Source organism: Buteo buteo, chromosome 14 (genome assembly GCF_964188355.1).
Source record: "Buteo buteo chromosome 14, bButBut1.hap1.1, whole genome shotgun sequence".
NCBI lineage: Eukaryota > Metazoa > Chordata > Aves > Accipitriformes > Accipitridae > Buteo > Buteo buteo.
Window position 1 is genome coordinate 4,359,682 of NC_134184.1, and position 18,646 is coordinate 4,378,327.

The 18,646-nt window shown below is 37.1% G+C and overlaps 1 protein-coding gene across 5 annotated transcripts in view; it reads right to left on the reverse strand.

Annotated features, from left to right (window-relative positions):
- PCCA (propionyl-CoA carboxylase subunit alpha) overlaps window positions 1-18,646 on the reverse strand; it is a 299,411-nt gene that overhangs the window by 250,451 nt on the left and 30,314 nt on the right. For all 5 annotated transcript variants that reach the window (XM_075045914.1, XM_075045913.1, XM_075045912.1 and 2 more), the window contains one exon: window positions 776-889. In XM_075045914.1, the coding sequence (XP_074902015.1) occupies window positions 776-889 (114 nt within the window). The remainder of the gene's footprint in view (window positions 1-775; window positions 890-18,646) is intronic.

Sequence of the window (18,646 nt, forward strand, 5' to 3'; positions counted from 1 at the left end):
GAAAGCACTATAGGAAAACATCATCTTTGAAAGAAATTACAATGCTGATCCAAACTGTTCCAGGGTAATTAGTGTTGCTCATATACACCCATCAAATTTTATTTTAATAAATGCTTTGTGTACAGTAGCTCTGAATAATACATTTATTTCACTGACAGAACAAAGAACATTAGGCATGTGAACATGACTACACATTAGTTTTTCCAACCAATTCCTGCTAAGCTTTGAATCTCTGGCCAGTCTGGAGGGAGAAAAGCAGAATAGCCATATTGACACATATAAGCTAACATGCATTTTGTAAACATTCTGAAATAAAAATAATTATGGGATGCACCATTTACCTTACCTTCCTGCAAATAACATTTCTATAATTTAGAAAGTGATTCAAACTAAGTTTAAGCAAAAGCCTTTTTGGACACACTTTGTAAAACGTTCAAAAAAGCCATTATGGCATATAAAGGGTTAGTGCTCAAAACTAATTGGGATTTTTTTTTTTTTCCCCCAGCAAATTTGGAAATGAACTGAAGCTGCTCCCTGGTGTGAAAGCTGAATCCAGCAGCCACCTGCAGGATCAGCGACCAGCACTGCCAGATGCTACAAAGCCTTTGATTTCCAGTAGCGATTTCAGACACATTTAACTCATGTGACATGAACTAACTGGAATAGCATATTCAATCACTTCCCCCCCACACCTTTAAAAAAAAAAATACAAACTCTGGCTTTTCTGCTTTCTATATATGAAACAGCTGCAGCAGATAGACTCATTCAGACTCACAGCTTGGGCCCTGGTTTTCTTAATGACTTCCATGATGGCATCCATGTTGAGGTAGCTTTTGCTGGTGGGAGCTGGGCCAACACAGACAGCTTCGTCCGCCATTTTCACATGAACCTGAAGAGGCAATATTCTGCATTAACAGATGCTCCCAGCGAAAATAATTACCATCACCCTGAAATATGCACACAAATCTGATTGTTTCAAAGGTAATTTACATACTATAACCACTCTAAAATACATACTGAAATTACCAACACTGACATACAAGAACTCACACAATAACATTAAATCTCATTTCATTTAACTCCGAGCTTAAGTCACTGTCAAAATGTTTTATTATTCCAATAAATTATTTTGAATTTGATTAAATAAAATCATGACAAATACAATTTCAGCTTCCTATACTGATCATCTATATGTAAATTCAGACTAAGAACTACTTTGTTACATGTAACCAGGGTAGTCTAATATCTTAATACTTAATAACAAACATTCATGACCAGTTCTAAGCAGGCTCCCCAGGAAGTTGGGGATAATTAGAGTGAATTGAATGAAGGGATGCAGTGAGTGTCCCTGCACAGCATCAGGTCAGCACCATGCACAAATTAAAGCCTATGACTAAAGAGTTCAATATCACTACACGTGAACCAGAAAATCTTGAGAATTATTTAAGCAGGCTCATGTTTGATTCCTAATCCATTGTATCCTCATTTATATGCATTTGCCAAACATTTTTTAGTCAAATTTGAACTATACAAAAGGGACGAGCACTTCCAACAGTTTGCCGGGAATAATAAAATAGCTAGGTTTGAAGTTAGGTTTAAAGTTAGAAGTCTACTTACAACTCATATGCATGCTTACCTTGAAGAAAAAGTTACAGAAGTTTAGATTGGTATTCAACATGTTTTCAGAGTTCAGAATACTTTTCCTTTAAAGATACAGACGGACCCGAGAAACAAATCAATCATTTTTTCCTCATTATGCTCTCCTTTTGTGAGATCCCTTTCAGTATGTATTTAAGAAAGCATGACATTGCTTAAACTGTGTAAGATTATATTAGCTATGTGTCAGTAAGACTTGTTTATACTGACAGTTTGACATTTCTAATGCTTACCAATTTTATAAGTTAGTTTTATTAAATATTTAATATCACCTTCAGCATTTGAAACTGAGAATACATTGTTTAAAAAGGGTGTTCTTTCAGAAAATGAGTATTCACATACGTGAAATTTAAAATATTTTAGTTTATGAACATGGAATTTTGTTCTTTGTGAAAACTAATTTTATTTGCAAGTAGCATGAAGGCTGTCAAGTATGACAAGCTAAGGTTAGAAGTAATGTATCCACTGACTCATATATATATACACACTATATACTACTGGCTCATTCAGAAGAAACAAGGCCAGAAAAAAAAAAATCATCTAGAAACAGTGGCCAGCAGTAATCAAACAATATTTTGAATAATACAATGAGAAATAAATATACAGGTAAGTATATCAATCATGTATAACAAGCACAGGAGTCACTTATTAAGCATTTTACTTTTTTCTTCATTTTTACTGACATTTTTCTGAACTTTGCAAAAGTTAATCCTATCACCAGGAAGGAACATTAACTTGCCCCCCAATTCCAAGTTTCTTTCTGGGGCCATCTCTTAAATAGCTCTGAATTTGCTGTATACTCGAGTATATGAGAGTTCGCATAACCCCCTGGAATCGCCACATTTCACATTTCAATTATTGCTTCTGTAAAGTCACAACGGTTTTCTTTTACCACTACAGCATTAGCCTCATATTAAAAACAAAGCAAAACCTAAAAGCCCTAAGCACTAGCACAGACAATCATGCAGCAGGATTTTAATGCTTTTTAGTAAGTACACCTCAGCAACTTAAGTCAGTAATCTATTTTGATCAAATGCTATCAAGATTAGCCTGTCTGTCATCCTTCCTGGAGCACTAAGTACAAGAAACAGCATGGCCCTTGGACATCTTTATTTGCACAATCAATTTATATACTTAAAGTTGTTGTTTTGAATTCCAACATGGTTTACATGTCTAAAACAGAGTTATTCAAGCTTAAGCATAGTTAAGCATGTATGTTTTACAAAACCAAAAGCTTCCTTATAGAAAAGGACTAACTTAATATAGTTAGTTATTTTTAGGTATCAAGAGAAAAAACCCACACACATCTCACACTGAGACACCAACAGTCCACTAGTACCAGAAGCAGCCATACAAGATACTGCAAAACCACTGGTTTTATACATATAAGCAGTCTTGTGCGCTTTTCCCACGCCATTTTCTCCTCCCTTCTGAAATGTTTCATTGTTACTTCAAATCTTTAGAGTTTTGACTCTTTCTGTCCCACGTTGCCCTGTAATCTGGCAAATCCATTTCTTCTTGTTTACCTTACTGCAAGTTGTTTGTACCCTCTCTAATTCAGTGCCAGTTCAGCCTTGCATACACCCTAATATACCACACATGGATATAACAAAACAGCAAAACAGTAGCCATATCACCTTCATGTTACCTGATACACTGCCACAGAGCACCAAGCAAATCTCTCGAGGACAAGAAAGAAGTCTCCATTCCTCCCCACTAGTTCAAAACCTCCAGATTTTCAGGTTCCAGTGGCAGCTCTTCAATCTATGGATCCTTCTCATATCTACTTTTTTATAAATATAATTAAACCAGTCCACATATAATCTGGAAATAGAGATCTGTTTCTTCTTAGTGATTCATGATGACAATTCCCCTCTCTAAGCATTGAATCTCTTTCACAATGCACTGTAGTTCATGCAGAATACTCCCAATACCGTAACACAAATACACTACAGAATTTACAGTATAGTATATAGAAACATAATTACACTAACCATTATTACTAGCAAACATTATAACAAAAGCCATCATCTGAATCTACCTGACAGCTGAAACTCAGCTTACTACCAAGTGGCACACAATTTACACAGTAATTCACTACGCCTTTTCTTCTGCAGAAGCTGACTTATAATGCAATATTTCTCGACAGTCCAAAGAATCTAGTAACTCCCCTTCCTCAAGCACTACAAGTTTCAAATATATTTATTTTCAAATTCAAGGGTTGCTTAAGTGCTTAAATCACACAATGCTAGGTACTCAAACCTTGTCCCTAACTTACCACAGCTAAAACTTCAGAACTTCTCCCCTCTCTGTTTTATTTTACAAAAACAATGTCAACAAAACAAAGCAGCAAGTCCCAGGAGTTTCCTGAAGGAATGCAATTCCTTCATAAATGTTGGAATTGACCCTGCAATGTCAAGCATGAATGGATAATGACAAAGGCTGGAAAAGCAGACAAACCTTAAGGTGCTTAATGGTTTATACTGCAAGTTTTAATCATATTGGGCTACCTGTGCCTCAAAAGATACATTTCAAGCAGCTACAAGGACCTGTTATGTTAGAGAATACAAACAACTAGAAATCATGAAAAGACCCAGCTTATTTGTGTAAAAGCAGTTTAATTTCTGTAAAAGTTGTATATTTGAAGTAGTGTATTTCATAAGGGCTAATTATATTGCAGCAACAACAGAAATAAGACAAGAGATTCACCAAAACCTACTGAACCATCATTTTACAGAACCTCCACCTAATTCAAAAACTACAGACTAAATTTGTCATCTGAATCCGTGTATAGGTTTCTTGCACCTTTGGAAATCCAAACCCAAATCAGTCACAAACACGCAACCGGCCCATTACAGCCTCTTCGGCTCTGCTTCTGTGACAAATAAGCTACTAATAAGACTCTGGATTTAACAAGGAGTCCTAGCAGAAGAACATTAGAATGAATACTCTTAAATAGTGTAACTACTTTTGGATTAAGGTACAAAGACAGCTGGACACAATTTGAAGTATGACAATGATTTTATTGCACAATTCTTCATGACCACATACAGATAACAAGAACTAGCTCAAGTCCAACAAGCTTATTAATTCAGAAGCAAACCACACAAAAATGGCCACCTGTTTCCAAAGGCAGTTTAGGTCCAGAAGCCACCTTCATAGCAAGGTACCTAAACCAGTAAATCCTGCCAGATCTTTACACAGGAACAGTTTTGTGTTTCTTTACTGCATTTCCAGCAAATAGGCACGTAAAGCAAGGAGTCCATCAGGGCTGATTAGCCAGCCATTCTCGGCCTGGACTGGTTCCAAGCACTGCTCCAGGCTCCAGCAGCTCTCAGGGTGCAGAGCGCGGTAAGGAGTAACAACAGTAGCAGTGATTGGTTTTGGAGATCCTTCTTCTACATCATGTTTCGGTATTTCAGGAGGATTTATAAACCAGGTTTGGTGCCAGAGCATGGCATCGTATCCCAGAAGAGAAATATGCCCATAACCCAAAATTTTGGATATAAGCACCACAAAAATACTCAATATCTGCTTTACAGGGGATAACCCAATTTAGAAGGACTGCACTGAATCAGAGCTAGTAAGTACCCAAATTACCTAGATTTTGTTAGCTCTCCTTTACCCTGGAGGGTAGCACATGTACTAATTTGACAGCAGCATGCTCTCTTGCCCAGCCATACTCTGAATTTACTGAATTATCCCCTTAATCAAACCTGTATCTCAAATAATAATCATTGAGAGATCAAAATGAATAGCTTACTACCTAAAATATACATAGCACTCCTAGAGATGTTCTGTTTAACACAGCAGAATCAAGGTAACCTTCTCCAGGAGTCATTCAACTGCTGTAGATTGCTAGTTGAAATCTGTATTATAAACAAGTCACATTTACATATGCATGCCCCTAAACATTTAAACACAGAAAAGTTTTCTTGGTATGGAAGTAGAATGTCTGAAAATTTCTTTTAAGCCAAAGAACTAAAACACTTATTTTCAGTGCATATGCAATGTATAAAACAATCAAAAACACTAAGATAATTTACAGATCCCTAGCATTATAATTATTCAGCGACTCCAGAGTTTTTTACCTTCTTATGGATCTGATTCATGACAGAAGTACTTTTCTCCCCAATTTCTTTTATAGTGATTCTCATCTACTAATTCCAAAAAGTAAAGGCTGACTTTGTCATGAGAGCCAACAGAGGAACATAAAAAAAAAAAAAAATCTACACGTGTTTCCTAACAGAGTGCTTAGTATCACCTGCATATTTTCCACAGATGATTTTATATACTTCACCAGTTTCTGATGTTTATCATGTGACAGATGCCATTTGCTTCAGTGTAAATGCCTAATTAACACATATACACACACACGCTCACTCCCCCCACTCCTCTGTCTCTGAGGAGGCGAATGTCTGGGATTCCCCAGTGTCCCAGTTTTTCTGATCAGGCCACCCTACACATCCCCAGGTCTCAACGCAAGTTGATATTCATGCAGCAGAGACAGTTATACTGAGTTGCAGGATGCATTTTTCCCCAAATTCTTCTGTAGTGTTTCAGAATTTATATATAGGGAAACTGTTATATCTGCATATACAGTGTTAATCAAATCTAAGAAGCAATTTAAAAAAACTCAGTTAGGAGAACACTTCTGTTTGGTACACTAGATAAGATCTTGAGCATTGTTTAGACAAAGAAATCTAATCAAACAAGTCATTCTCCTTTTATAGCTCAAATCAATATTACACATTGGAACAACATCCGTTGGTGTAAGTGGATTCACTTAATTGGCCCAAACTGCATAATACCGCTCAGCAAGACAAATCACAATTAGCTCAACCCATAAAATAGGGCTAATGAGTAAATCCTTTGTAAGGTAGCTAAAAAAACCAACCACCTCGAATCTTGTCAGCACCACTGCCAAAAGAGACAGACAAAACAGAACAAAAAGCTTATGGCATTGAACAGTCTTGAATTTAAAAAAAAAAAAAAAAAATCAAATGGATGCAAAAAAGGTTCAAACTTACTGCTTTGCCAAAAACACATCTTTCATCTGACCTGTGTCTTTAGCAGCTTCACACTAAAATACGCACACCAATAATACAATAAATCTGTGCATATAGTGAGTGTGCAGTATTCATACAGCCTTTAAAGTGGTATCTGCAAAGAAATACTGCCACACAATTACAGCATTTAACCCTAAAATGAAATAATGGAAACATTTCTAAACCATATGAAAAGCAGAACCATGAAAGCCATAAATAGCATAACTATCCCATATTTTCCCCATTTATTTTTACTCAGCATTTCAAAAACCTAAATAAAAATTTATGCAAATAAACAAGTCAACCTACAGAGTAAGCATAAGTAGATTTCTCTGCAAGCCTATTTTAAAACTTGTATTTTTTTAATTTCATGGCCTACAAATAGCTAGGTGGGGACTAAGGTAAAACAATTCTTCAGTGGCCTTCAAACATTTGGTTTGATGAAGGGTATTTACTTACGGTCCCCTCTGAGTCTACAATGACTCTCAAAACAGCCCATCCATTTGCATCTGCAGGATTAGATCCTGGGTTAGCAGACACAAGCCAAGGGGGGGGGGGGGGGGGGGGGAAGGGAAGAATATATGTTGGCACCCTTTCCTCTACTCCCCTGTCCTGCCCTTTGGTTTGCCAACTGGCCGAAACTTGAAGACAGCAATCACCTCACTTACTAGTGGCCTCAAAAATCCACAAATTTCAACTAAAATTAAAATGGAAGGATCCAGGTTGAACTAAACAGTCTTTAAGAGAAGAGAAACACCAACCAGGCAAGGAAGACTGCATTTCTAACCAAGACTTAGAGAATGCACTTTTCAACACATACAAAGATTTTCATCTGTTCACATTCTCACTTATAAACATGAATTTATTTTTATAACCTCAGAAAAAGTAATCTCAAAATTCTCTCTCCCATGAACGAAGCTCTGGAACTTTGTTGGCTGCTAAAAAGACACACAATTTTACTTGACAAAGACCTCATCAACAGGAAAGGACTCCCCATTGTATTTAGAGACCTAATCACTTATACTATGAAGAACAGACCATGCTAAGGCTGTCATGCAGTGATAATCTGAAACTGAATTCTGTTTGCTGAAACAGGCAAGGAAATGCCTCCAAAGTCCTGAAGACATCACAGATAAGAATCTAGAGGAGAGTCTTCCAGAATGGCTTTGGCTCTTAAAGCCTTTTCTTATATGCTTATTCTTTGGCAGATAACTTCCCAGTGAAGCACTTTCTAGAATACCAATGGGAAAGAAGGCTTCTCCATCAGAATTTTATCTCAAGTGCTTACTGTGTTTTACCCTCCAAAACAGTAAAGACCGGAAAACAGTAATTTAGTGTCTCATGCAAATTTCAGAGCACAGATCTGGCTAAACTTCAGTTCTGCATAACTGAATGTTGGGAAGACCATTATTAGGCTGACTAAAACAAGGTGGTGGGTTTTTTTGGCCAGACATTGAAAATTGAAGGTATAATGTTTGTCTCTATAGGATGCTCTTTTGGACCTTTTCTAGGAAAGCTTGTCTCTAAAGGCTTCTATTCAGAACAATTCAATCATTCTTAAAACAAGACTTGATAGGCTAAAGAAGTCTATCTATAGATAGCCAACAAGTACAAATAAAAGGTTGCTTAACTTCTTTTCAAGTTCAAGCTGCTTTTCTTTTTGAGAGGAAAACCTGCTTAAAGCTCTAGAAGACAAAAAACACTAGTCTGTCACAGTTAATAGCTAATAAGAGTAATTCGTTTGCTACTGAAAATTTAGCAGAATTAAATGGTTGGTTTGTATCACAACTTTCCACATGCTTTAGTCAACACCAACCAGGAACAATCAATCTTTCTGTAGTAGAATAACTTGAGTAGAAGGGGAAGAAGGTAGATCAATAGTCATCTTGTTTACTAATCTACCTTTGCATGAACTGCAGGATTAACAGAGGTAGAGGAATCAGGAGGAAAAAAACATAATGTCCCATTCTTCAACTCCAACTCATTGCCTCAGTAGCAAAACACTTCTCACAATCTTGAGGGAAAAGCATTCTCCTTGTCTCCTTCCACTCATGGCTCTCTTTGACAGACAGCCACCTCTGACAGGTGAGGCAGCTACTGAGTTTCTTCACCCAAGCGAAGACTAGAAGCAGCACAGCCACTCAAAACAACCTTTGCTGATTTAGGGGTGCTGTGAAGAAACAGTCTGCGAGCTAGCAACTGCACTCATACCTCTGCAGACTGTTTTTACGTTGGAGTATATTATCTAGAGCAAGTGTCTAGGAGAAACGGGAGAATTTTACTTCAGAGCATACACTAACAACTTGGAAAGATACTTAAGAAATCTGTTTACCAAAGTAAAAGTCTCCATCTGTTGCAAGAGTTCAGGAATTCATCATATTTAGAGCAGTCCACTATGCTCTGTATGGATGCTAGAGTTTCATCTTTGCAGCATATGTGACTGAACTGTTTTAGAAAAAGAATTAAGCTTTTAGTGATGTTAACAAAATAGTAGTGCCCTACAGTGTTTTTAGTAGCCTCTCTGCATTTCAAACAGATCTGCACCCACATGTCAGCCTTCCCCTAATGGAATCTCAGCTTTCTAAGAACATTAGCAAAGCAATAGGACCGATCTTTCTCATGCTGTTTCTTTTTCCTGCCTCTCCCAAAAACAAGCTCACCATGGAATGCATTTGATGCATGTTTCTTTGTTTTGTTTTCTAAATGGGAGAGACATGTGCGAATGGGAAAACTAGTAGTTAGGCAGGTCTAGAAAACAGCATCACATGCTAGCAAGGGTAGCCAGTTACAGAACTTCATATAGTAGAGGTTTAGCTCTTAATTGAACTAGATACCCCAGAAGACATACATGATTCAGAAAAAGTAGCTTAAACTCAGGTACGTTACAAAGCAACACATCATGTGCATTGGTAGCATGCTCCTATCTAGCATTTTCAGCTTAATTCATACGGAGTTCCTCTTTCAGGTGGATGAACACAGTACACAACCATTCAGATGAGGTTCCTGTCTAATTTCCAAATCTGCCTGCCTACAGATGAATGGACTGCAGAAACTGCTTCCAGCATCCAAAGATGGTAGTAAAGCCAGGGATCCCTGAAACCAGTTCCAGGGTTGAGAGAACAGCCCACAGCAACAGCAAAGTAAATTCACCTGGCATTCCAACTACACAACAGTATTTAAAAAAAAAGGTGAGAGGAAAAGTATACACATCAGCTTAAGGCAACCCAATCTGGAGGACAAACAAAAAAACAAAACCAAACAAAATCAGCAATGCAAGATATAGACCCTACAGTAAATTAAGTTCTTCCCAATGTGGACTAACTTCTGTCCCAAAACGAACCATATATTGAGACAGTAATTATGTTTCAGAGCAAGCCTCACTCTATGCCAATATAAGTTGCCACTCAAAGGATGATCCAACCCCTAACTCTCCTCCACATTCAGCTCTAGCAATTACAGTGCTGCTGAGACAGATCAATGAACTGAACAGACCCAGCGGAAAAGTAATCTAAGGGGAGGGGAAATTAACCTTCTGTCAGATCAGCAAGTTAAACCATCTCCCAGCCACACGATCATTGGATCCAATACAGTGAGAGAATAGCAAGGGACAGGACAGCACAAACAGTCTTTTCAGAAATATTTTGGACTTAAGAGAAATTTAGACAAAATATGAAACCAGATCTAAAATGTCAAATAATTAACAAAATAAAATAAAAAAAAAAAACCACGGGTTTTCTAAAACACAGAAAATATTCCTTAAGTCTATGCAATACATATATATGTATCATAGAAAATATATATATGTACATACACACACCCCTTATCCACTTTTGGGTACCTAGTGAGTGGAGTTTTTCCACTAAGGTTAAGTACTAAAGCAGTACCTACAATAAACCACAAAAATGCAGTCATGAAACCTCAAAATTATCATCATGCCCAGCGTAAGGTTATGTTTTAAGAGCAATGGAATCTTCAACACTTACAAACGCCTTATTAAATACTCACTTTATTACATAACAGTCACAAGAGTAGAGCATTTTTCCTTCAAAATTCCACTGATGTGAATACTCAAGATTTCTTAAAAATTATGCTTTGTTAGTCCTTCAATAAAATTTTTAGTTCTACAGTTCTACAAGATTACTTTTCTGACAGTGTATTAAAACTATTCATTACATTATAGGACAAGTCTGAAGAAGATAGTCCTCTATATATAACCCATCCTAAGTTTTCTACCCTCCAAAGTCTTCTTTTGAAAGACAAGTCAGCTCTGAGATTCCAAGAAGCAGATGTCAAGATGAAGAGTATAAAGACTGTGTAACGGAGAAAAAGCACCAAGCATGCTTGCTGTGGGAACTCACAGAACACAGTAAGCCAGAAATCCCATGAAATCTACTTGTTAAATACCTTTTCAGAATAGACTTGCCTTTTTAAAAAATATGATTTTTAGCAAGAAATCATTCCTGCCCATGGCAGAAGTGTAATCACTTCTATCCTATCTGCTTGACAGCCACTCAGTCCTGTTACAACAAATGTAGTAAGAAAGTACAGAGCAGCGTTTGTTATAAAACAGTCAACTCACCACAAACCACTAGCCCTGACTTACATTTTAAAAATGGGTCTATGACTGAGCCTGTCAGTATTTGCAGCCCTGAATTCAAAGAAAGTTTAAGCCGATTTTACATAGTACTAGATAAAAGTAATCACAGAAGACCCCAAAGTCAAGTACAAAAAGAATTGGGGGGGGAGAATGTATTCTGTAAAGGAGGATCGAACTAGATAACAGCCAGGGGCAAGGACCTCTAAAGAAAAAAATTAAAAAGCAGATCAGCAGAACTAAGTTACAGGATGAAGAGTTCCAGAGTTGACTGCTAGACAATGCACAAGACTATTTTTGCTGCACAGAAAATCTTAAACTGGGCAGAAAAAGTATTTGTGTCTCAAGTTTCATCTTATGGTGTAATGCTTTTAAAAAGGTATTTATTGTTCATTAGACCATTGCACTAACCTCCATTCCATCCTTAAAGAGAATTTATATGTCTGTATTCTACAATGCTGAACATATTATCCATACATTAAGTGAAGAAGCGCATATCTGGTGTTACATGGTACATCCATATGCTTGAAAACGGTTGTATAGACAAGCAGCTGGCTCACCAAATCTGTAAGGACTGTGCACAGTCTAACAAATGGGCAGGAATGGACAAAAAAACCTGCACTGTCTAAATACAATTTTCACACAGCTAATACCAGCACTGGACAATCCAACCATGGATGCTGACGCCAGACTTCATGTGGTCCCGTCCTTTTCCAGATCATCTGACAAAAATATCTTCAACAAGTTATTTTTCTTACAGCCCTCAGAGTTCTGCCACAGCTACATCTCAAATTATAAAGATTTTGTTTTAGCATGCCCCTAGGAAAATCCTGCGTTTGTTTTTTAGGCTATTGAGTATTTTCCCTGACAACATTTCCACCTCCCAGCTGATTTCCTATGATACACACTTTTCCATCCGAAGGTAACGCAAGGATAGCAAGCAGAATCTTAGTCTCTACTGTATTCCATTTATCTTATGACTATTATTTCAGCACATTGAGCAGATTTAGTCTAAAAACAACGCATGTATTGAGGAAACAGATCTTGATATATAAAAGCATTCTTCACTTCATTCTTTCCACTACACAGTTCCCCCCACCAAGAGTTTAAGCACAGTTCTTGTTCCAATAAACAAAACTACAGCAACATGTCAGGTCTTCTCCCACACCTACTTCACACCCTTCTCACACCCTTCCATAACAAGCTATCACTTTGCGGATTCTCTTTTTTGAGGCAAGAATTTAAGAAGTACGAAGTCAAATGCTCCTGATCTTCACCTCTGAAGACTAAATAAAAACTAGAAAATATGGGAAGTAACCACTATCAGACTAGCTCAATGACAGTATCATAAATACTTATAGCCTATACATAAAAATTCTAATAAATATATATTTAGATCTTAAATATAGTGCACTTGGTCAATGTTATATATAGGTATTGTGGTAAAAAGAGATAATTACATTCTATACAGGTAACACCTGCACAACACTGAAGAAAAAAACCAACCTATTTCTCTAAGGTGACAACTGTTTCCATTTTTAAGAAAAGTACAAGCTTTTGCATTCCTCACAAAATATAGATAATTTTCACAGGTTTAATAAATTAGCTCAACCGTACATATAATTTTATAAGACACTGGAGTAAACTTCTGTATAAATAAATTCCTGTTTTAAAAAAGCCTGTAATTTAAAAAAAAAAAAATCTTTCCAACTTGCATGGAATCTACATAGCACAGCAACACAGACACTCATGCAACGGTTCCTTCTAAATCCTCTTTCCTGTTAGCATTTAGGTTTGGGTTTTTCCCCCCTCCAACCTGCTAAATAAAGTCATATTTCCTGCTGACAGCAAATGATTGGTTTACCTATAACTCCAGGGGGTTTAACTATCCGTCCTTTAAGAAGCTTTGACAGTTTAACCTGCTGAGCTCACAGCACCCAAGGGAGGGTCTTACTTGCAGTTTTACTTCTGCTGCTGCTGCTGACCACTAATACTGACTCCACAGATAATGGATTTCAATAACAACCTCCTACAGGTTAACACTTTGGGTACTAGCCATGATACTGCTTTAATTAAGTTAACACATGAAGGTTACAGTTTGGTAGAAAGTTTTATTAAATTTGGCAGTGCTTACAATAGCAGGAAAAGTGCACACGCTCACCTGTCCAGTAGCTCTGGGACGTTTGCCTACAGATATAATTCAGTTGGCTTATGGGTTTACGCAATTTTTCTTTAAGTGAGCTCAGTTTATTAGTTCCATCTCCTCTAAATATGGATTTTTCCAGCATAACTGATAATTTCATGATGGATATGAAATGGATGCTTCTAACCATGCTGGGCACAGAATGTGTCTACCTGGCATATAAACAGTCTATGCACTACAGTCAGGGGGTGTTGTGTTCAGTTTTTTATTTTGCAAGGTTTGGAGCATCCTGATGGTGGAGAAGATTAGCATTTTTGTCTCCTTGAAGCTAAGTTGCTAACATTAAAATAAATTTTATATTTTAGCAAGCTATTAATTATGTAAAAGTTTAAAGATGTTTTTAACATCTAGTTGAAAGTGGGAAATAATTCATATTTACTGAAAGCAAACATTTGACAAAAGACAAAGAGTACAGATTGTCAAGGCGCATGTTTAAATGCTTTTTTCAGACTATTCACTTATTCTTTTTCAACACAGCACTTAAAAGCACATATTCACTTCAGAAATAGAGGGGAAAAGAGGTTCTTTGTTAAAAACCTGGTAATAACTTTACCTGCAAAAATATTTATTTGTTAGATTTCATTTTATTTTTGTTAAAGTACACAATCTGACAGACACTCTGTACAGAGTAATAATGAAGCAGCATGGGAGCCGTTTAATATATTTCTTGATTAACTCATTGCCTGTCCAGTTCTCATACAGACATGTGCTCACATGTCATAATCGTCATAACTCCCATCATCCCTACAGTTAACACACAAGCTCCTTGATTAGTGCACAACTCCCAGACGAGCCATTGCTAATGCTAAATAATTCCCTTCAGCCTCCTGCGACTATACCGCAGGCTCTCCAATTAAATATAATGTCTCTGATGAGCCATATTAATACGAACAAATTCCTGCCAGGGATTCTAGCCCACTCACTTTCACCAAAGAAGCAACTGAAATAAAAAGAGGAAAGCTGTATACATAAAAATTAGCCAAAAGAATAGTTTTGCCATGAGGCTTTAATTAGAAACTTTGCTGTCACAGGTATTTTATTCTTGGAGGTGTCCGGCAGCCTGGCATATTAATACAAGTTTACTGATAAATGACAATGAGTAAATTACCATTTTAATAATTGAAAAGCAAGCATGTAAAACAGATAGCTTTTCAATCAGTTAATTACAATTAGTAATATCTAATCACACATGATAAAATTAACTACAGAAACCCTCAGATCACTTGCTGTTGGTACAGCAGTTATATTCAGCTGCTCTTGTGCACTAAGCATCATTTGAAACATTGGCATAACTGTACACACCTACACAAAAAGGTTCTTTCAGGTTATAAAAATATTTCAGTAATGACCCATGCATAAAATTTTCAAAACTTGCACCAAGAAACTACCTTGCTTGTTAATAGCCTGCTGCAGCATCACAGATTATATTGCAAAGTCCACTTATTTTAAGACATTTACATATGTACCAAGCAACATTAAAATATTTTAAGACTATAACTGAGCCAGTCATGGGTCAAATATATAGAAGCCAAATTATGGTAATTTCCCCCCTTTAATATGGGAAGAGTCACTGGAAAACCTAACCCTTTCAGTGTACACTGGGATTCCTTAACATCATTTAACTCAAAATTGCTGCCATTAGCTGGAAATTCACTACTCGGATTTTATGAAAATCATAAGGAGTTCCCAGTCCTTACAGCAGAGAGTCTGATGTCCTTAACCCTAGTGCTGACCCTCTCACTAGAAGAGATAACAACAAAGGACATGTAAATAGACTGTTGTAGGAGTATCCTTTAGTAGTTTAAATATTGCTTGCAACTGCACAAATTGTAAGATATTCAAATAACCCCCATGAAATTTTGATAAGCTCTTCCCCAAGGTCCTTGCACCTTCATCCTTACACTAATGTACTTCATCTTCATTTACCTGATCATTAGTTTCCAGTTTGTTCAGCTGGAAACCAACACACACTAATTACTTTGACATCACAAAGTCCTATCTGTCTTCACCACCTCCCCAGACAGCAGGGAGAAATTATCAAGGGTAGGCATGATAATATCCTGATAAATGATGATTCACATCACCTCACTGTCAATCATCCAGAAGTGCTCACGCAAGATACCACTCAATCTCATTACTGAATCCTAGGGCTAAGAGTACAATACACACCAGGAGTCATATTTCAAACAGCAGGCCACCTGGGTAAGATGCAGCTCTCAGAGATTTTCATGAATTTTGTTGGCTTTTTGTTTTAACACTGTAAATGTCAAATATTCATATATTTTACCATAGATATATAGGCTGGCAGAAAAGGACGTGCTGAAAGCAAGGCAATTCATCTTGAGGGTTCAAGTGCAAAACAAAAAAAATCTAGGTTCTTTGGAGGGGAGGAAAAGGACAGGTAAGTTTCATTAATTTAAGAAGAAAATGAATAAACCCATCTAAAGTTTCAAAGTTCAGTTTCATGATTTAAGCATCCTTCCTGCTGAAACAATATAAATGCATTCAGAGCTCTGAAAGAAGTAATGCTAGCTTTGAAACTCATTGACATAGGCAAAGTTTGCTTCTTCCATGACAGAAAGCAAATATTCATAAAAGCAATGTTTGTGCTTCAATAAATAGCCAATCCTGCTTCAATAAACAGCCAATCAGTCAAGAAGCAAAACAAAAAGAGCTGCTTTCTCAGAAGAGATCACCACTTTCCCTACTTCCAAATCAGTATCATCATCCTTCCAGCTCTCTCAGTCCAATTAGACACATAAAGTAACCTCCAATAGATAAATGCCCAGGAGTTGCTACTTAATGCAGAATCTAGGAGTTGTTCTTTATGCTAAGGAATGAGGAGGGAACAACACACAACAGCTTCTAGGTCTGTAACATACTCAATTTTCTTACCCAACGTAGATCATTCACCATCAGTAAACTTGCACAATGATACACCATATATTGAACAATATGATCTATCACTGATGGAACAGATGAGGGAGAAGAGAGGAAAACAAGACTGAAAGAATATGGGGGGAAAGCATGAGGGAATTCCACAACCACATGTGGTTCTACTAGTTACTGCCAGAGAGTAGAAAAACAGTCAAAACTACAGACCAAAAGAGAGCACTATAGAAACAAACAAACAAAGAGTAGACAGCAAAAAAATAAAGCAAGCATGAAGACGCACATTCTACCATTCCACTGTATTTTTCTGGCTGAACACACTTTCAACGCTCAGTGCAAGTCAGAGCAGCAGAGAGCTCCCTTGCACGTATGGATGCTGCTGCTACAGGCCTGCTGGTGCAGCATCCAGCAACTGCCTGCCCACACACCTGAGCCTGAACGTGGCAGGAACCCTCCCATACGCTTTCTTGCACCTCTGCTGCCCCAGACTGTTTGAAATATCATCATAGGCTCACAATGAAACCCTTGTCCTGTTTCAAAGTACTCTCCTGTGGGGCTGCACAGGACAGGCAGCAACTTACAGGCTCCTTTTCAGATAACGTTAGCATAACATTTTTCAAGGAGAAACTCAGAGGACATGTTCTAATATATATGTAAGTGCAAATATAACAGAAATGCAAGGCTCCATAAAAACCCTGAATGAAGTCATTTAGGTGTGGCTGCACTACATACCTGACAAATATACTATTTGAAGTCTACCTTTCAGAGCAGCTGTGGATCACTAAAGAAGTTCAAAAGCCAAGAGCTCTTCACAAGCTTCCTGTCAAAATACCCACCCTCACAAAAGCCACCTTCTAGTCTACACGTGCACACAGACTTCTCACTCCCAAGTCTGTGACCAACACACTCCTCACCTCTTTGGCACAATTTACATTAAGGTTGGCTTATCAACCTTACCTTACCAACCTTACCTATCATGCTAAATATGAGAGATAAGTGATTCTACAACAATTTGGCCCAGAAAGGTTAAAAACCACATGCTTCAACAACAGAACTCAAAGCGGTTTTCCCTTCAAGAACCAAAAAGTCTGAAAATAAAACATAACCTATTGTCTCTAGCACATCAACCAGGGAAAAATTATGAGCAAAAAACAGAGAACATTTTTTTTTTTTCCAACCTCAGTGCTTTCCTTCCTAGACTTAGAGAAAGGCTGCTAGGAGGAGGGATCAAGTAACTAAAATTGCTGGTTTAGTTCACAGAAGTGGAGCATTTAAGACAGAAAGGAAGCAAGCAACTCAGACCATAAAGTATCACTCCAAACATGCTTCAAAGTTAAAAAATTTTAGAAATGTCATTCCATGATGAATTTCATCACACAAGCGTGTGAAGTTTTTATTTTAACTTAAAAACAAACAGCCATCTTCATCCCAGACTTACTGCACCACTGATTTCTTAAAGAACATATGATCAATTTGCACCTTGAGAAGGCCACTGTTGGCTTAACTGCTTGAAGTCATACAATTCAAATTCGTTCTGCAGAAAAAATATTGGTGCGGAGAATACATGGGCATGCATGCCTGCAAAATGAATTTACAACAATAGTTAACGTGTTAGCTTTACTCCCAGAAATTTGAGGGCAGAAAACTGTAGTAGCAATTGTATGCTTTAGTTCAGCTGATGGAAGTATATGACATTCTAGCAATTGAAGACTTTCTTGAAAAGGCCTATCTTCAAATCAAAAACTTTAAATTTCTTCATGTTAGGGCTATGACAATTGCTTTACAAAAAAATCTTTTAACACAGCAGTGTCACTTCTTGAATCTCATTAGCCTAATTTTAAAAATCAGCTTTCAGAACTAGTTCAACACAGGAAAACACACACATACTTCTTTGTTGGCTAAGTTGTAAAAGAAAACTCTGCAGAAAAAGCAAAAGACTGGCACAGAAACAAACTTTAATATTGGGCAAATGCTGAGTTGAACACATTAAGACATATAAAAACTACATCTTTCTTTTAAGTTACTGAAGGTAACTTGCAGTAGAACTACAAGATTTTCTCTAAAGAAAAAAAAGTAAACGGGAAACTGCTGTCAGCAAGTGTCACTACTGCAGAGCTCACAGTCTACAAGTTTATCTGTCAATCTTGAGCTCCACACATACTGAACAAGAAGCACATGACAAAAATTCAGGCTCAATTTAACCCATATTCAAGGCTGATTCTAAAAACTCTTTAAAGTAGAAATGAAATACAA